The sequence below is a fragment of the Procambarus clarkii genome, chromosome 49, assembly GCF_040958095.1.
Source record: "Procambarus clarkii isolate CNS0578487 chromosome 49, FALCON_Pclarkii_2.0, whole genome shotgun sequence".
Classification (NCBI taxonomy): Eukaryota; Metazoa; Arthropoda; class Malacostraca; order Decapoda; family Cambaridae; genus Procambarus; species Procambarus clarkii.
The window spans coordinates 35,421,392-35,443,526 of record NC_091198.1 but is presented as its reverse complement, the minus strand read 5'-3'; the positions used below and the strand labels follow the sequence as shown (position 1 = coordinate 35,443,526).

General features: G+C 35.6%; 1 protein-coding gene across 1 annotated transcript in view; it reads right to left on the bottom strand.

The window, feature by feature from the left end:
- Positions 1 to 4,880, bottom strand: part of LOC138351480 (uncharacterized) — an 8,835-nt gene extending 3,955 nt beyond the window's left edge. The window contains exons 1-5 of the mRNA XM_069303311.1: positions 4,523 to 4,880; positions 3,973 to 4,092; positions 3,438 to 3,649; positions 1,634 to 1,796; positions 875 to 981 (exon numbers count right to left, since the gene is read on the bottom strand). Of these exons, the coding sequence (XP_069159412.1) occupies positions 875 to 981; positions 1,634 to 1,796; positions 3,438 to 3,649; positions 3,973 to 3,988 (498 nt within the window). The 5' untranslated portion in view covers positions 3,989 to 4,092; positions 4,523 to 4,880. The remainder of the gene's footprint in view (positions 1 to 874; positions 982 to 1,633; positions 1,797 to 3,437; positions 3,650 to 3,972; positions 4,093 to 4,522) is intronic.
- Positions 4,881 to 22,135: the final 17,255 nt, after the last annotated feature.

Genomic DNA, 22,135 nt, shown 5'->3' with positions numbered 1-22,135 from the left:
TTTTTTATTGGAGGTAAAATTAACGTAGATATATGACCGAACCTAACCAACCCTACCTAACCTAACCTATCTTTATAGGTTAGGTTGCGTTAGATAGCCGAAAAAGTTAGGTTAGGTTAGGTAGGTTAGGTAATCGAAAAACAATTATTTCATGAAAACTTGGCTTATTAGGCAAATCAGGCCTTGCATTGTAGGCTGAGAAGTGTGTTCTGGCTACTAGGTACGATATATATATATATATATATATATATATATATATATATATATATATATATATATATATATATATATATGTCGTACCTAGTAGCCAGAACGCACTTCTCAGCCTACTATGCAAGGCCCGATTTGCCTAATAAGCCAAGTTTTCATGAATTAATTGTTTTTCGACTACCTAACCTACCTAACCTAACCTAACCTAACTTTTTCGGCTACCTAACCTAACCTAACCTATAAAGATAGGTTAGGTTAGGTTAGGTAGGGTTGGGTAGGTTCGGTCATATATCTACGTTAATTTTAACTCCAATAAAAAAAAATTGACCTCATACATAATGAAATGGGTAGCTTTATCATTTCATAAGAAAAAAATTAGAGAAAAAATATTAATTCAGGAAAACTTGGCTTATTAGGCAAATCGGGCCTTGCATAGTAGGCTGAGAAGTGCGTTCTGGCTACTAGGTACGACATATATATATATATATATATATATATATATATATATATATATATATATATATATATATATATATAATATATATATATATAACTACCCATATATATATATATATGGGTTATATATATATATATATATATATATATATATATATATATATATAAAAACAGATAATTAGTAAAAAAAAAATTTTAATTATTTTACCTTGTACCTAGATCCACCAGGCCTGTTTGGTGCATGTTTCAGTACTTCAGAAATTTGAAAGGTCACGTCTTCCACCTTAACTTGTGGATGTGCGTTGATAGATGATTCTGTAAAATTAACAGTTATTTATATAACAAATTCTGTATAACAATAATATTCTGTAAAATTAAAAGTAATTTACACATCAGATAAAACTCTCCAGAGATGGTGATACACAACATATAAAAGACAAGTTTCAGAACAAGATATGCATTTAGGAATAAGGTTCCGTACATGTAGGTAGCACATGAGAAAAAAAGTGGAAGGTGATCAAGTTTATATTAACATGTTAACGGCTTTATTGAGGCTTTGCAAGAATGAAAAAATATTACTAATATAATCTCACCGACCAATGAATTGTACGTTGTTTAAAAGTCAATTATTTACATTATTATTATTATTTAATACTAATGATATAAAAATGCATTTTGCAATCTACTATTTATGCAAGTATTAACCACAGGATCATGAAATAAACTGCAAAATACTGTAAAGGATAAACCAATTAAGTTTACATTTTCCCATAGCTAAGTCAGTCAGTTCTACAGTACTAGCAGCAGAGAACAATTATGACCAACCTCTATTAAATGAAACAATCTTAAGAGCAAGTGATAGAAATATAATCATTTATACTTAATGTACACTTAATTTGAACTGAAAATTTTAATTTTTTAGTGAATTTTAAATAAAAAAAAATTATTTAATTTTTTTGTTACTTACTTAAAATAACATTATATAGTTCTTGTTTTTCTAGAAATGCTAATTTCTTCTTTTGTCCTTTTAGGCTGTATAATGACCAAAGGCCGTTTGTTCCTATCTTCTTCATCATTCTTCGAACTGTAGTTGCACAATCAGACCCACGTACACTGGTTAAAAGCAACACCTAAAAGCAACAACAAAAATGTAGTACACTAGTAATTTTGATATATGTATGTATGTATGTATGTATGTATGTATGTATGTATGTATGTATGTATGTATGTATGTATGTATGTGTATGTATGTGTATGTATACATATATTATATATATATATATATATAATATATATATATATATATATATAATATATAATATATATATATATATTATATCTATATCTATATATATATATATATATCTATATATATATCTATATATATATCTATATATATATCTATATATATCTATATATATATTATATATATATATATATATAATATATATTATATATATATAATATATATTGGTGTATACTGGCAGCAGGTTTTCTTTCAAACATGTTTCATTGAATATGACCGCATATTCTGTATTTATTATTTTCTGGTTTAGGGCTTCTATCCCTCTAACTATTTTCTTAGCATCAGGGCTTAATTGAAATAGGAGTTCTCCAAAACTCATTTTCGTACTTTTAAGGTGAAGAAAGAAGTGATTTACTATAGAGTGTATTACACTTATTTATATAATTTGCACGACGTTTCAAACCTCCATGGTTCATTCTCAAGTGAACAGATCTTACAATACTAGTTGATTTTATACCCGCACTGGGTCAGGTGATAATACAATGAAGGTGAAAACATGGGGGGATACATAAGGGATAAATGTGAGGTGAAACTAGTATTGCAAGATCTGTTCACTTGAGAATGAACCATGGAGGTTCGAAACGTCGTGCAAATTATATAAATAAGTGTAATACACTCTATAGTAAATCACTTCTTTTCTTCACCTTAAAAGTACGAAAATGAGTTTTGGAGAACTCCTATTTCAAATAAGCCCTGATGCTAAGAAAATAGTTAGAGGGATAGAAGCCCTAAACCAGAAAATAATAAATACAGAATATGCGGTCATATTCAATGAAACACACACACATATATATATATATATATATATTATATATATATATATATATATATATATATATATATATATATATATATATATATATATATATATATATCATAACTTATGATAAGGCATCTTATCATAAATAACATCTCAACAAAAATCACATCATTCTAGGAGGTGATTTCAATATTGACCTGGGTCTACAAAATAACCCTCTAGTTGACTATTTCCATAACAGCATGTAATCCTCTATGATAATCCCCACAATCACCAAGCACTAGACCAAAGTTCTCAAGTCAAGCCTAGCCTCGGGCCGGGCTTGGGGAGTAGAAGAACTCCCAGACCCCCATCAAGCAGATAAGTGTGTGTGTTATGAAGAGATACATCTCAACGACTAACAAAATTAGCAAGAGAAATATAGTCGTTGAAATGTAAGCCTCATCCTAACCATACACTCAAGACCTTGAGAAAGCACTCAGGAGAGTGTGAAAGACTCTGTGTTAATATTACATAATTTACAAATACATAAGTGTTATATTTTATCCTATCCTATATAAACAAGATTATATCATTATTCTTATTATTTAGCAATTTTATCTTTTCTGCATGAACTATCAAAAAATTTAATTAGAAAATTAGCAAATATCTGTAATATTTAAGATGAAAAATTGAAGGAAACATTACTGTTAAAATACCACTTACAAATTTTGTTCTGAAACTCGATTCCGCTAACTTCCTATTGAGAACATTAAGATCACCTTCTGCAGCAATAGGATTTGGTATTAGATCTTCTATGATCTTGTCTGTTTCTTTTGTAGTCAAAGTTGCTTTCAATATCTTCACATCACTTTTCAGTTCATTCACATCACTTTTCAGTTCATTCACTTCAGTGTATATGGCCTGCAACATGTTACCTGGAAATTTATACAGTATATAGAAAGTGTACATGCTATTATATTACATATCTTGAATGTACATTTAAAATAAAAGCATTATAAAGTATATTTTAAAATAACTGACACTGAGAAAGCACCCAAAAAGTAGGCTATGACTGATGTGATAGATAATGGGATAATTTCTTAGTAATTATGAAACTGCTTATATAATTGGAAGCAAATTCAGCAATCTAACCTGCTCAGTTTGCAGTCTACTTGAACATGAAACTTATGCCTATCACCCATAGGGTACATATAGGTTATAGGCTACATAATAAATTAATTAAACTTTCAAAACTTACTCATATTCTGCATCATTTCTTTCAAACTCCCATCGTTCTTGTCTGGTGACTTTGGGTCGAATAAATTCCTTGACCTTGGAGTCCTAACGACTGAAGTACTTGGCGTGACCAGCTCATTGTCTTTAAGATTGCAAGATTTAGCTATTAAAATCTAACTACTGTACTGTATAATCAACAAATTTCATGAGCTTTTACTACTGCATACTAATATTATAAGTTATACTATATGTCTACATCACATTTAAACTACCCAACATCAGAAAGAGGGTGAGCCAACATCAGAGAGGGGGGGGGGGTTATCATGGAGAGAGGAGGGCCAACATGAGAAGAGAAGAAAAAAGAAAAGAAAGAAATAAATAAAGAAAAAGAAAGATAGAGAGACATACAGAGACAGACAGACACATACACACAGAATAAGAAGAGGTGACAGAACAAAATTAACAAAACAAATTTCAACATGAGAAAAGGGAGGTCAACATGAGAGAGAGAATGAGGGTCAACATGAGAGAGTGGGTCAACATGATATATATTTTAAATAATTACTTATTACCTTCATGAAGAAATACTGATGGCGTCAACGGTGTATTGTGAAGTGTAGTCTTCACTGGAGACTGCTTTTGTAGGACTGTTCTATTAGCTGAAAAGGAGTTATGTTTATTTCAAACACTTTTTAACCAAATAATATTTTTAAGACTTTAATATAGTTTGAACTAACATGAGAGAGGTGGGGGTCAACATGAAATACACATTTTAAAAATTAACTTATTACCTTCATGAGGAAATACTGATGGCGTTGAAGGTGTATTGTGAAGTGTAGTCTTCACTGGAGACGGCTTTTGTAGGACTGTTCTATTAGCTGAAAAGGAGTTATGCTTATTTCAAACACTTGTTAACCAAAATATATTTTTAAGACTTTAATATAGTTTGAACTAACATGAGAGAGGTGGGGGTCAATATGAGATACATATTTTAAAAATTAACTTAAGGTAAGGGACAAATTAACACGTAAGGTAAAGGTAAGATAAAGGACAAATTAACACGTAAGGGACAAACAAAAAGAAAAGTAATAACAAACCTGCTTGTTTCTAGTGACTAGATCAAAGGAAAACCAAAATTTCCCTGAACTGTGACAAGTGAAAAGCACCTGCTAGACAAAGTGGGAAAAGTTCACTAGACCCCATATGCACATAAAAGAATAATATGCTTAATATTAAACAATTAGAAATAAACACATATTTCTATACAGAAATTCCAGATAAGCATAAAAATTACTCAAAGCTTCTAGTACTTCCAGAAGGAATTAAACAAAACAAAAAAAAAAAAACAGCAAGAACTAAGTTTAGAGCAGTTTTTAGTTTTTTTTAAACCAAAAGCATAAATAACCAAACAAAGGAAGCATGGTTAAATATCAATTTAGAACTTTTAATGTTATTTACTACTAATCCTTACATTCACTTAATATACCAGAATAATATGGTATTTGCGGAGGACTTATTTCTTTTGAAGGTGTATTCTCATATGAAGATGGCGAACACTTCTTCTTGGATTGAGACGAGTGATGATTGCCTGAAATTATTTAAATTGCTTAATGTATTGAATGGCATTTTTCAAGTTGCAAATTTTTTTTAAATTACTGTAGTAGGTTATCAATGCTTACGTTTGTTATTCTCGGAATTCTCTTCTTCATATTTGAAGCATGGTTTCCTTTTTCGTTGTCGAGGATAGCCCATATCGTCTTCAGTTTCGACATTTGAAGTGTCTTCCGCAGCTAAGCATCTTCGTTTTGCAACGTCAAAATCATCTGTAATAATTGAATATAATTAGTAATATATCAGCGAGATATATATTTATCGTTACCTAGTAGAGTAGTGAACACTAAGAAATAACTTAAATCAGCTTCCTAAAGAGATGTTTAATAAAACGACGTACATGATTTGGAACTTATAACTGGGGCACAAAAGTCTTAAGTAGCTATGAGGAAACCCATCTTGTGATTAAAATATAATTATAATGCTGTTTTTGTCTGCAGTGTTAAAGTTATGGTGAATGAATGAATAGGTGTCTTGTATCTTAAATCTTAATAATTATAAATTTAATACCTACCAGTTGTTGATAGGATTGTTGATACGACATGCACTCGCCAATTTGTCGTGTCTGGCTTTTCGTGCTTTTGGGCACTAACTGTATGCCTGCTCTGTGGCCACCAGCACAATATTTTCCTGAAAAGTCGAAATAAACTGTTACATGCTAATTTTAGCACTAATTTGGAATATTTTTAAAGCAACTCAATATATGCAATTTTTTAGTTTCAAAGTAATGCTTACATCATCAGATTTTTCAATCCAGGTTGTGGAGATGATACCCACACTACGATCATTGAAGCCTACCACTGCATACCGCTTTTCAGATGTCATCTACAAAATTGAAAAATCTTATTAAGGGTTGTTCTCCCCAAAAAAAGAAATTAGCATAAAGTTGGTAATAGATTTACTTGATTGTCAATCATAGATTAGCCACATTTGTAAATGATTTTCGGTTGGTATAAACAGTAGCTGCCATGTATGGACTAAAAGGCTTAATACAGTTTTATCTCTTAATGTGCTCTCAAAATATTAATAATTTTCATGAAATACAGGGTAATGGGATTTTTAAACAGGTAAATATTGGTCAAAAGATAATAGCTTTAATAAAAAACAAAATTGTGAATCTCATTAACTTACAATATTAGTTCAAACTATTATTAAAGCATGGATACAGTATTTAAATACGTACTTGTCATAAGTCATGTAGTATTGACAGAAAAGTATTTGCGCTTTCTGTCTCGATCATCATACCTGTGCGGTTTAGTTTTCTTGCTGGAATCACCTTCATGGATGAATTCCTAGTAAGAACCTTAAATGCTCCAATTAATTTGGAGTTACAAGGTTTCTCAAAGAGAGGTATACTTCTCGAATATACCCTGCAAAGGAACATGCTGTCTCCATTTTCATCGGTGTCACTGACAGTGTCCAAAACTTGGCAGCAAGTTTCATTATTCAGCAAATAGGCATTGTTTGGTGCCTTGGTATATATTTTATGTTCTGTATTTGGTGTATAAATCCTTTGAGCATGCTGCATCTCTTTCAGCCTCTTTGCAATTTGAACAAGAGGGTTTTTACTTGATCGAACCATATTCTTAACCTGCTGCAGGTAATTTTCAAATGGAAATGCTGAACATCTGTCCAAACTACCAAACTCTTTGGCATCAGAGGATATGTGTGTTAGGCAGTGTACATTGTACACTAAAAAATCCTTACCATACAGCTCACGAGCCTTTAACACAAAGTACAGCAAAAGATCATGTGCATATTGGCTGTAATTTAACTGAATCAATTTAGGTGATACAAGAATAGAAATGGCTACACTCAGAGTCAGGAAATGGTCATACAATTCTTTGGGTAAGATTCCCTTCAGTACAATCTTACCGGTGTAGAGAAGGAGTTGCCTGTATTCAGTCGCTTTCCATCTATCAACCTCTGAAAGACTTCGAGGTTTACGTGCAAAGTGCATAGGCACAAATTGTGTTAGTTGAATTAGACGCTGACTAATTTCATCTTGGCGAGCACATAATTTTACGTTTTTATTTCGTATCCAGGCAAGAAGTAACCTTTTCATAACCCCAAGACATATCTGATGCATATAGTCTATGGGAAAAGTACTCACCATATTTATATTTAAGTCACAGAATGGTGATCTACCATGGTGATGTTGAGAATTAGATTGATTACGAAAATCTTCATCTGTTCTGAGTTGTAAATTTTTCACTTGTTGATAAGTCATTCTTCCATTCCAAACACCCTCTTGGGTACATCTATCACACCCAAAGTAGCCAGAGTGGAGTTTGATTGCCTTCACCATTGCTTTTGCTGGGGCATCACATATGACTCCTTTTAGTTTTACTGGCAATGTTTTGTCATCATTTTTAAATCCATAGTGCATAATTTTTTTCAAATCCTGAATGAATTCATTTAAAAAATCTAAATCACTAGGTTTAGAGCTTCCGTATGTGAGGACTACTGGGAAAACTCTTATAGGTTTGACATTATTGATAGCACAAAGAACAGGCCATAAACTTTCATTTTTACTTCTAAATATTGGCAAACCATCAATGTTGCAAATTAAAGATATTTCTGCCAAATCTCTTATTGTTGATTTAGGATACAGCCTTAAAGTTTTCAACATTTCCTCCTCTAACCCCAAGTAGATATACATCATGCCTGATTTAGTCTCAGTAGGTATATGTTTAACTGTATTCAGTAACGAACGAGCTGTTTTTGGCAAGTCAGCATGTCCCTGTTTTCTCAATTTTTTTAATAAATTATCAATGGCATTGTGTGTTATGCCATATTTATTAACCCATACTAACAATACATCTGATAATGATTTATCATCCTCATCACCACTGCTCTCTGACTCTGATGATATTGGGTCATGCTCATCAATCATGTCCCAAGTCCAATCTCTCTCTCTCTGACTTTCCAGAGATGATGCATCTTCATTGGCTCCACAACCAATATTAGGTTCTGAATTAGATGACAAAGCAGCATGGTCATCGTCTATGCTGTTTGTTGTAACATTGGCCAAAGGATCCTGATTCAACAACTGAATCTCAACCTCATCACTATTTTCATTTTTGCCACGCTGGGACGCCTGTTCTTTTAGGCGTCGCTTTTTGGCCCGTGACATACGCTGCCATCTTGTGTGGTATTCTCTTCTTTTTTCTATAATGTGTGCATACATTCTGAAGGAGAAAGGCCAAGTGCTACATTACCAATTACTATTACAAGATTATTAGTAAAGTACTGTACTGCAAAAAGCAAATAAAATGGGGTAAACTAAACTTTGAAAACAAATAATAATTAAAACAGGTAAATTAGTAAAATAACAAAGGCTTAAGCAGACATGACTCTGCTTAAGCCATGTAAAGCAGACAGATAAGATGGCAATATATAAGGGGAAAAAATTAAAAAGCTAGGATATAAAACTAATTGAGATCAAAAGCATAAATTACTATAGGGGAAAAAATAACAAATGACTTCATAAAAAAATTATCCAATTGCCAACAGCAACTTGGTAGTACGAGTCTAAGTCTAAGAAACAAACAAAATTTAAATGCTGTTATCTGCAATGAAACAATACATACTATTGCACGTACCGAAACATTGATGAATGTAAAAAATAGAGAAATGTTAATGCCCTAAATGGATTTAACATTTTACACAAATTGTTCACAATTTTTGTTAGACCAAAGTTGGAGTATGCAGCAGTTGTATGGTGCCCATATCTTAAAAGCATATCAACAAACTGGAAACGGTGCAGAGACATGCCACTAACTGGCATTAACTAAATGCCAAAAATATGCCAAATATACTACATAAATATACATACTACACATGCACAATAATTGTCCTGGGACCTCTGATATTCATAATATAATATATATATATATATATATATATATATATATATATATATATATATATATATATATATATAATTATATATAGGGCCATCAACACACCTCCAGCTAGGGCCACCAACACACCTCCAGGGCCATCAACACGCCTCCAGGGCCATCAACACAACACCACCATCAACACACCTCCAGGGCCATCAACACAACACCACCATCAACACACCTCCAGGGCCACAACACAACACCACCATCAACACACCTCCAGGGCCATCAACACAACACCACCATCAACACACCTCCAGGGCCATCAACACAACACCACCATCAACACACCTCCAGGGCCACAACACACACCACCATCAACACACCTCCAGGGCCATCAACACAACACCACCATCAACACACCTCCAGGGCCATCAACACACACCACCATCAACACACCTCCAGGGCCATCAACACAACACCACCATCAACACACCTCCAGGGCCATCAACACAACACCACCATCAACACACCATCCAGCCAGGGCCATCAACACGCCTCCAGGCCATCAACACGCCTCCAGGGCCATCAACACACCATCCAGGGCCATCAACACGCCTCCAGGGCCATCAACACACCATCCAGCCAGGGCCATCAACACGCCTCCAGGCCATCAACACACCATCCAGCCAGGGCCATCAACACGCCTCCAGGCCATCAACACGCCTCCAGGGCCATCAACACACCATCCAGCCAGGGCCATCAACACGCCTCCAGGGCCATCAACACACCATCCAGCCAGGGCCATCAACACGCCTCCAGGCCATCAACACACCATCCAGCCTACCACCACAAGCTTATATATATACTACACATGTCTAAGAGCAAATAAAAGAAAACAGTTACCTTAACTATTGAAGATGCAGCAGGATTTTGTGGATAAGCCAGCAGCAGTCCCTCTCGACAAGGTTTTAAAATGGCGGCGACTACCACAACATGCAACGAGCCTAAAGAATGTCCAGCGCTAGCATTATCTAAACGCTATTATATATTATCAAGCAATACGGAAATCTAAAATAAAAAAAATGATACAAATAATTGTATTAAATATTTATTTGCAATTACAATACCTCGGGAATATATTTTTGCGTTAGCAAAACATATTAAGTTCGTATTTAGTTTAACTCATTTAAATTCTTTACAAATAATAACCTGATTTTACCTGATGGCCATTAACATTAATGTTTTATGTTGATACATTTCATACCCTTATTATTTCAATATCTTTCTTTATTATGCACCCCATACCCATCCCGTGGGCGGTGGTGTAAAGGATTACAGAGGCACATAATGGGTTCAGGAACTGAACTCTCTAGTTTGTTTAGCTAAGCAAATAACAATTTTTGACGCTAGTTACAAAATTATTAATGTTATATATACATGTACACACTCTCATACATACATGTACATATATAATATATATACGTATACATATATACATACACATGCATATTTATAATCACCCACACAAATACACACATCAATAATCTCTGTGTCACTTATTTTATACATGTTCTTGTAGAACATTCTATTGCGAACACATTGGGCGCTGCCCAATAAACTCGCCCCTCGGGGCAAAATTATTTTTTTTTTTTTAATCTTGGTGGAACATAAAATGGCCGCCTGTGTTTATGCTGTCGTCAGATGGCGCTGTGACGTCACAGATGAGGGAAGCACGTACTGCGCATTAATGCCTCGATCCCTCGTTATTTATTTATTTTATTTATTTATATATATACAAGAACGTACATTGGGGGGTTAAGACACAACATAGAGCTTAAGTTAGAATTATAATCTTGTAAAACCACTAGCTTGCATATATAGAGTTTCGGGCAAGTCCTTATAAACTAATCTTTGAGCAAATTCTTAAACAGAGTTTTAGAGAAATAATTAAATGTAAAATTGATAAAAAGTGTTTAACAGGTACATTACAGCTTTACTTTACAAGTACAGATGATTTTAAGTAGGATAATTACAGTAAAATTGTCAAAAAATTGTTTACAGGTACGATGCAAGAATTTGACACAAAAGCAGATCAGAACAATACACAATAATGAACAAGGAATCCTAAGTACAATTAGGAAAACATCTCAGGGTTATACATTGGATTACTGAAGCACAATATGAGGATCATTACAAATAGTAATGCAGTAGAATATGCACTCATATCTATTATTAAGTTAATATTAAGTTCCTTCCTCATGTTAAGTATCTTTGTGGTACTAGGGACATCCAAGGATTATCTTCAAGGCTTCGTTCTGCAAGTTTTCAAGCCCTTTAAGCTTTCTTTCAGTCATCAAGGCAAGCAGAGATGCAACATAATCCACTAGCTCCTTTATGAACTGGCGTTACTCTTGCGTTTTTAAGGATATCAGGAATGTATGACACTCAAGGGATTTGTTGAACAGCAGAGCTATAGGTGGTGCAAGGGCATATGGGAGGCGCTCTTGTATACAATGGATGGGATTTCACTGATGTTCCCAGCTTTGGTTTTTAGTGAATGTATGATGGACACAACATCTGACGGGCTGACTGGTGAGAGGAGAAGAGAGTTTGGATAGCTGCCTGAGAGATATGTGTTGATATGTGTCTGAGTCTGTGGGATTTTACTTGCAAGGTTAGCACCAATCGATGAAAAGAAGCTATTAAATTCATTCGCCATTTCTAAGTCAGATGACAGTGTAAGGCCATCCTTAGAGAGTGTTATCTGGTTGTGGGAGTGTTGTTTAGTTCCCAGGATGTTAGAGATGGTATTCCATGTGCTTTTCATGTTGCCTTTTGCTTCTTTGAATCTAGTCTCATAATATGAAAGTTTTGCTTTTCTTATGATACTGGTAAGCACTGACGAGTACCTTTTAACTACTTCCATTGGAATTAGGCCACTCCTAAATTTCTTTTCGTATTCATGTTTTTTGTTGATTGATTTAATTATGCCACTTGTGAGCCACGGGTTATTTTTTCTTTTATCAGTTACTTGTTTGGTAAGGAGGGGACAGTGAGTGTTGTAGAGGCTTAGAGTTTTGTAGAGAAAGAGGTTAGTTGATGAGTTTATATCCTGTGAATTATTAAATTCAGATTCCCAGTTAATATTGTGAAGTGCATTAGAGAGATTGCCTAAAGCTGATTCACTATGTAGCCTGAATGAAAGTTTTTTGGTTTCTGGTGGTGATGTGTCAATGTTTGCTATGAGGAAAGTAGGATAGTGGTCAGTTGTTCTGTCATAAATTACCCCAGATGTAAGGGGAGCTGTTATATTAGTCCAAAGGTGATCCAGGGTAGTGGCAGATGTTTGAGTGACTCGGGTGGGCTTGGTGATTGTGGGGATTAGCATACAGGAGTGCATGCTGTTACGGAAATAGTCAACTTGAGGGTTGTTTTCAACATTCAATAAAGAAATTCTGGAGGGCTTCTGTGCAAGGGTTAGGATGAGCTAGCCTAAGCATTTTTATACCAATTTGACAGTTATTTTCAGTAACACGATAAACAACGCTCGGAATATTAAGTTCCTTTCTCATATTAAGTATCTTTGTGGTACGAGGGCACCCAAGGATTATCCTCACGGCTTCGTTCTGCAATTTTTCAAACCCTCCAAGCTTTCTTTCAGGATGCCTTAAAGTTAGTTTAGTTCATTTATTATGCATCCCATACCCATCTTGTGGGCGGTAGTGGAAAGGGTTGCAGAGGCACATAATGGGCTCAGGGACTGAACCCCACAATTCATTTAGCTAAGCAAGTTACAATCTTGATGAGCTAGTTACAAAATTCAGTATAAGTCGTCACATCAACAATGGGTTCGAGATCGATCACAAGTACAGTTTCTAAATTAAGCAACTGACATATGTGGAGAGCTAGTGTCACAATTGATATGTTTGTCCTGCACACCGCCCCCATCCAGTGGGCAGCGGTGGATAGGTTACAATCACTTTGTTACTACTTACAGTTAGCAAACTGGGGATATTTGGCTAAAATTTCTGGTACCAGATAATTTTGAATGAAATATTGACACATCGTTGGTACATTGGTTATAAAATTGTCTCTGAATTCACTATCACATAGTGACGGAGGGTGTGCGAATAATTTTGTTGACAGTTAACATTTGGTCAGGTCTACATCGGCAGATAATGAGAATTCCCAGAAATACTTGTAACCGAGTCTAAGCCGAGCAGTAGTAACATCTAGAAGTCTGCTGATTTTATTGGATGAACCATAGATGTGTCGCTCCTCTTGCATAATAGTATTGAACGAAAGTTAATCTCCCCAAACAATTTCGCGTTTTGGGCAAGTTACCCCTCCACTCTCTCCATTTTTTTTTGGACATTCCCTGGTAGTGTGCGGAAATACTGAAAAGTGTATACTCTTTTCAACTTTGTCACCTTAATTCTCGTCCTATGTCTTTCATTTTGGTATCAATGCGTTCGCAATAGAATTCCCAACAGAACTATGTGCATATAATGTCAAAGACAGCAGCGCGCTCCACCCGCCGACAAGATGAATGTAGGCCAAGGGTACCAGAAAAAGAAAGCTGAGCGTGATAATACTGAAAAGTGTATACCCTTTTCAACTTTGTTACCTCAATTCTCATCCTAGGTTTTTCAATTTAGCATCAATGTGTTCGCAATAGAATTCTCTACAGGACTAAAGGCATATAAACTCCAAAAGCCCGGCTTACCATCCGCAACAAACAGAGAAAGCGAGAGCGTGTTACCAGGGAGCGCACAAGAGCGATAAAATGTATACACTCTTTTCATTCTGGTCACCTCAATTGTCATCCTAGGTCTTTCATTTTGGTATCAATGTGTTCGCAATAGAATTTCCAACCGGAATTTATGCATGAAATGTCAAAAACAGCAGCGTGCTCCACCCGCTGACGTGATGAAAGCACGGCGGACCATCCACACAAAACAGAGAAAGTGAGAGAAAGTAACCTGGGAGCACTCTAGTGCAATGTAATGTGAACACACTTTTCACTTTGGTTACCTCAATTCTCGTCATATGTCTTTCATTTTGGTATCAATGTGTTCGCAATTGTATCTGCTGGCATTTTACCCTTTGCTTGGATCTGAAGGGTTTTAGGCTCACCACGATGCAATCTGATAGTACCACACGTGTATATACCTATCTTCAAGCAGCAATTCACTCATTCAAACCGACTTATAATAGTTATCCATATATAAATGGTAATCTTTGTTCTACCTGTTAACCTGTCATATGAAGAAAGATTGTCAAAGCTTATATTACATTCTCTAGAAAAGCAAAGAATTAGGAGTGACATATGGTAGAGGTGCACAATGGGATGAATGGACATAACAAAGGGGACATTAATGGGGTATTAAAAGTAGCAACACAAGACAGAACTCGAAACAAAGTGTAAAAATTGGAAAAATTTAGATTTAGGAAAGAACTGTATGAGTAAATACACTGGGTTTGTACCTTAAGGTTCATGTATGCAATATTACAGAGTTCCAGTTAACTCCCATGCATGCAATTAATTTATGTTATGTTTATGTTTTTTATGTTAAAATGTTTTTGTTGATTTGTTTGTATATTTTCATAAGTAAAGCATGCTTACCGTCTAATCCAAGTTTTATGATAACTTTACAATGTTTAAAACATAAAGTTCAATATATATTCTGGTTTTCACACAGGAATTATACGTTAATATAACATCATAATAACGTAATGATGTCGTGTAAATAACGTTATACTGACGTCATATAAATGTTATATTTATGTTATAAGAACGTAAATTGGATAGCTTTACAGAAAGTAAACAAAAAAAACTAAATGTTGACTGAAAATTATTTATTCTTAAATATAAAGCATGAAAACATTATAATACCATAGCATTTACTATTATTTTTAAATTTTTACATAAATCTTAAAAAACTGTGTCATAAGAATATATGTTTTTAGTTATATCCTTTGGTTTTAAGAATGTCAGATATACGTATTTATGTCAAAAGTTACAGTATTACCTTTGTGGAACCATTTAAAAACGTCCACAAACGTTCTGTTTGCTGGGGAGGCTCACACGGGAGCAAATTCGGCTCCTGTTAATTTTACTTGGACGTAGTGTTATGGAAACCAAAGGTGTACCATTTTCAACACGCTGTCATCAAATCAAGTTAAGTGTTCTTTCCGAAACCCATTATCTATCATTAGTGGCCATTAATGTCATTGGGTAGGGTTAGCCGGTTAGAGCACGATATAGCCTCAAACTAAAGGTAATTAAGCCAGGTCTTTATTGTTCCATGTATAGTGTTTTCTCTGATATAGCTTGTCATATATAGGATTCTGGCTTCACAGCTAGCGCACTTTTGACAGGTCAAGACGAGGAAGCAAGATTTGTGCACCAGTTACTGGGTGATGGAAGCTACCTCAAAGAGGATAATTTGGTGTCTACACCCTAGTTATACCTGGTGGACTAACCTGCTGTACTATAAGATAAGGAACCTTTTCAATGTATGTAGTTAATACTGTAGTTTGATTGGCTGCATATATATAAATAAATAATATAAACCCCCCTAATGTGTAGATGATCGATTTGTGAGATTATGAGATTATTGCAGAAATACAGTCCACTTATCATTATACAAATTGCTATCGAAGTATATAAATTAACGTAAATATAAATTCATATAAATTAAATAAATATAAATCTCACAGGTCGGTTCCCACATTATTTGGTCATCTTCGAACCGGATGACGGATTATTTGATCCTTTGAACCCACATTTGGTCATCTTAGTACCGGATGAACCAGTTAACCAGTGGATTCATTAAATATACTAGTGCAGTGTGATTTAAACAAAGCCAGCAGTCAATGACGTCGGCGTTGCCTCGTGGAGCTCACGAGCCCCCCTCAACTGAGTTCAGCCTTAGTCAGCGGTTTCATGCACACCCACAGATTTGGTGGAGTGTTATTCTGTGAAATGACAGCGCTAATATTGAAGCCAGCCAAAGTAGTGGCTGTGGTGTCGCGTGATTGTTCACAGATTTCGTGGTGTTAAATTTCGCGAGAGATTATCTACGAATTTTGTGGACTTTATTTCGCGAGGTCACTAATAATATTTAATACTTCTAGATAGTATTAGAAGTTTCATAGAGGCTAATTAAGAGGCTATTATCAATAATTGTGTATATTATTTCTCCAAAATAGAGAATCATTTAATATATATTGCACTAGTGATCACAGTATAATATTTACTAATTGCCAACCCACAACAGGGTAGGATATTTACCATTGACTAGTTGAACTATTATTGCTCTTCCTAGTCCCATTATTACCATAGTCAGTTGTACTATATTCAACAACCTAACACCATTAATGAATGGTCCAGACCCTATTTTGGGTGTAATTTTTATCAACTCGAGTTGAGTTGTGTATATATAATAATTTACTTATGATCATTACACCTTTGAGTGATTAATTAGTGTCTCTACCATCCTAGGGTGATATAGAAGAGCTAACCTAAAGGTACTTCCAGTGACACTGGTTTATCACTCAAATCATTAGTGTGTATGATTGTATATATAATGTGTATTAATTTTAAGTGCTAACCTCTAGTAGAGGTAGGATTATTGCCTAGTGAGTGCAGAATTTACCCTAGGCTACCATTAGTGTTTGTTCAGTATTATGAGCAGCCCAAGTACAAGTCCCACAAGGCTTCACCAACGAGCCAGTATGGATAATGCAGGGAGAATGAAAAGAACCCTTGCAGGTCTTAAAGGCCACTTAACAAGACAGATCAAGAAATGTGAAGATTTGTCACAACAATCTCAAGTTGATTATGCTGACCTGGAAAGCTATTATCAAGCAGCTGCAGGTAAATTTGAGCAAATCAAATGCCAAATAGCAACATATGTGGCTGAACTTGCCAACACCAATTTATCAGAAACAGAAATAGACGACATTATGGTTGATCTTGCGAATTATGAAGATCACACTCAGGCCACGTTACAGCCTTATGTCAAATTAATTGCCCAGAACAAGGCAACAGCAACAACAACAACAGTTGCATCTAATACGAGTCAAGCAGAAGCTCGACTCCCTCCAATTAATTTACCCACTTTCTCAGGAAAAGATGAGGAAGATTGGGACGAATTTTGGAACAAATTCGTTGACCCTGTAGACTCAAAACAATCTTTACCAAAGAGTAGTAAATTCTCTTATTTGCAAGGCCAATTATCAGGTGAGGCTAAAACAGTAGTATCCCATCTGAGATTAACTAATGACGGCTATGATCTGGCAGTAAAACTCCTCAAGGATAATTATGCTGATCCAGAAGTAAGAACGTCACATTTAGTTCATGAGCTGTTGCATTTACCCCCACCGGAGGCTTCAGCTGATTCACTCCAAGTCTTCAAGCTGGAGGTAGAATCATTGATCAATGCCCTCAGCCTGACAGCAGATACAAACGGGGCTGAGTGGGTCTTGAAAATAATTGTCCAGGAGAAAATACCTAGGGACATATTGAGACAAATGAGTGCTCATTACAATAAAAGCATCTTATCTATGAATGAAATATCTGAAGGTTTAAAGTCAGTAGTTCATCAATTACGAACACATGACAAATTAAAACCACCAAGTAAACCCTCAGAAACCAATAATAGTAAACCACAGAGTACCAAAGGTACTCCAAATCAATCTAGACAATATAATTCAACACCAAAGTGGAACAGTGGCAGTGTGGGCGTATATGCAGTGGGACCCTCCAAGCCTATAGTTACTGTGTCATCCAAGAACGTGACACCAAAGGGTACTGGAAGCTATGGAACATGTTTGTTCTGCAATGAGAAACATTCAATGTACCACTGCTCTAATTTTCCTGATAGTGACGCCCGTGTTGAGCGACTCAAAGATTTGCAACATTGCACGAGGTGCCTCAGGAAACATAACATCAAGGATTGTGATACCCAATTACACCCTTGTAATAGGTGTAACAAAGGTCAGCACCATGCAGCATTGTGCAGAGACACCAAAACAACGTCTCCAAACCCCAAGGTGGAAGATAGCATTCCCACCACAGTACAGTACTGCAAGGTGCAACAAACAAAGAGTGCCCTATCGGCAAAGTCTAAAGGTAATACGACTTTGCCTACTGGCCAAATTACCATCCTGAATAAGAGGGCCAAGGTCCATACCCGTGGGTTGTTTGACCAAGGATCCCAGAGAACATATGTCACTAAAAAGTTGGCAGATGAACTACAATTAAGGCCTGTAGCCCAGATGTCACTCAATATCTCAGGGTTTGTAACAGATGCAGGACCTCAAGTCTACCAGGTGGTACAACCATCAGTACGTTTAGGCAGGTACGTCTGTCGAGTACAAGCCATTGTGGTGGACAAAATACCAGTAGACCTACAAGTTCAAGGTCTGAGAGCAACAGCCAAATTCCTGAGAAATAGAGGAATAAAATTGGCAGATAATATTAAGTCTGATCACCTCACCGACTTCGGTCTCCTTGTAGGGACAGACTATTGTCATCGATTCATCGGTAGCCCTACTAAATATCAGGGTATAACCATGTTAAACTCTGCAGGAGGTAAATTACTCTCAGGCCCAGTATCAAGCCTGAGGAGACCTATGCCTGCAGATAAACAATACCAATAGAAATCTAAATTTGTCAGCTGATTATATTTCTCCAGTAGCATTATACTAAGGAGATTACAGCTGACTATACCAACAGAGGTTGATGTTAGTATCATCATTTGAAGCTGAAGATGAGTTCATGAGGCCTCAGTGGCAAATCAGTGAACAGTAGCCTAAAACAGCTACAAGTCACTGCGACCAATGTCACTGAACCCACTGCAGTCTCAGAACCATACTTCACTTTAATGATGAGCTATTCAATCTTATGAATCAATTAACTAAATTAAACCCCAATAAATCTGATGACTGATTTGATACATTTATTATTTAATCAAGATGTATTCCATGGGCCTCAGTGTTTATATATCAGTGACCAGTTACCTGAAGAAACTTCAAGTTATATCTAATGTCACTGATCTCACTGCAGTCCCTGAATCATACTTGACTGTAGTACTTGATCACATCCAGTCTTCTGGGTTAAATAATATGTAATTAGGCTTGAATATTAGCCTTTCAAGAGTTGACAGGGAAATGAAATCGCATTAGACTTCTAACCCCTGCAACTCTAGTATGGGACATCCGTCCTGTACGAACAGACACACAAATGTGTGATTACTAACTACTAACATCAAATTAATCAAATAATTCGAAGGAGGAGTATCGGTGTTCGTCTGTTCTAAATAGGACTTCGACCCGTGAGCAGCCCCTGGGGAATTATGTCGGAAAATCCGACACCATTTAATATATCATACAGACAGATAATAATTGCTGCTGTATTACCAACAAGTTACCCATAGAAAACGTAACTTGTAGTGGAATTACCGTCTAAAGAAAACGGGATATCATCACCACATACTATTATAATTCACCAGCTATTTTGCTGGGAATTATTCTTAAATACATTAGTCTTTGGACTTTACCATCATAAAACATTTCATATAAATTAACTTAATTATCAATATTAAAGTAGAGTAAATGTGACCCTTCTATCACTTTCTGTCATGTGGACAATGTAAGCCAGGCGTCAGGGTGAGGAAGGGGCGGCCATTGTTGATATTGAGACCAGAGGCTCACACGGGAGCAAATTCGGCTCCTGTTAATTTTACTTGGACGTAGTGTTATGGAAACCAAAGGTGTACCATTTTCAACACGCTGTCATCAAATCAAGTTAAGTGTTCTTTCCGAAACCCATTATCTATCATTAGTGGCCATTAATGTCATTGGGTAGGGTTAGGCGGTTAGAGCACGATATAGCCTCAAACTAAAGGTAATTAAGCCAGGTCTTTATTGTTCCATGTATAGTGTTTTCTCTGATATAGCTTGTCATATATAGGACTCTGGCTTCACAGCTAGCGCACTTTTGACAGGTCAAGACGAGGAAGCAAGATTTTGTGCACCAGTTACTGGGTGATGGAAGCTACCTCAAAGAGGATAATTTGGTGTCTACACCCTAGTTATACCTGGTGGACTAACCTGCTGTACTATAAGATAAGGAACCTTTTCAATGTATGTAGTTAATACTGTAGTTTGATTGGCTGCATATATATAAATAAATAATATAAACCCCCCTAATGTGTAGAGGATCGATTTGTGAGATTATGAGATTATTGCAGAAATACAGTCCACTTATCATTATACAAATTGCTATCGAAGTATATAAATTAACGTAAATATAAATTCATATAAATTAAATAAATATAAATCTCACAGGTCGGTTCCCACAAATATTAGGTATAGCCTAATTTAATGTGGCTAAATTACACTCTACCTCACTCGAGGTTAAATGTACCTACCTAACAATAAGTAGCTAATTATTTAGAGCAGTGCTTGAACTTCACCATTAACTTTCGTCCGGCTAGCTCATTTTTATCACCATTAGATGTAATGGTGATCATTCAGCAGCACTCAAAATGCATACACACAAAATAATGAGTACAAGAAGAAATAATATGGATATACTCTAATCAGAGTTATCTTAAGGTTTAATCCCACCCTTGATAGGGTCAGCACAAAATGAATAATACATGTACTACTAACTAGCTCAAGCCTAGTCGTGAGAATTTCTACCTAAGAAACTACAAATTTATTTAGTCTGCGTTTGTGCCAAATTCAGCACAATCACAGCCTAAATTCCTACCTAATAAAGGTTGGCAAAGATTATATTGTGGTGCAGTAATGTGAATATATAGTTGTGCTGTATTTATGTTTTTTTTTTGGATTTTATAGTTTACATAAATGTGCCACTTGCACACACAAGTGAAAAACAATTATGTACATTATTTAAAATTTTGGCTTGCTAGCCACAGCCGTTTGTGATAATTGATTGTATTGATCAATTTGTCAACTACATGTGACCTAGACTCACCTGACAGGTGTACACCATCTCTTGCCAGGTTTTGCCTGTATGGTCTGGCTGTAAATTGGATATAAGTGGCATCCAATCGTACTCGCCTTTTCAGCCTGAAGTTTATGTATTTGGCAGCTCTCTGGTAATATTCTGGTGTTACTCCCCAACGATTATCATTACTCAGTTGGCGAGGTTCCACTAATGTGAATACTACCGAATTGCTGATGAGTTTAAATGAAGAAATTATGGTTTTAAGGTGATTAATCACCTCAGCTGGATGACGAGTAGGATGGATGTCATTACCACCTAAATAAATAATGGTTAGATGGTGAGGCCACTCTAACGCAGGTGTTAGTGTGGAATTGTTATAAAAGTTATGAGCTGTTGCTCCTGGTGACCTAAAGATTCTTACTTCAGTATGAGGTATAGGTCTAAGTGTTGTGGGTAATTGACTGTGTCCCACGAGTGCTGCCTTATACATGAGGTATAAGTAGCAATGAATTGGTGTGAATTAGGCTAACCTGTGTGTTATGCTGTCGGTAGACCAAGTTTATTAATGGGATTACTCTAGACTACTTCACACGGTGATTAGTTATTACTAATTAGTATGTATATATTTATATTTATGTTTATCCGGTTCGATAAGGACCATAATGTGGGATATCTGGGCTTGACTCAATTTATTTAATTATTAAATTAATGAAATCAATTACGAAGGACCACCCACT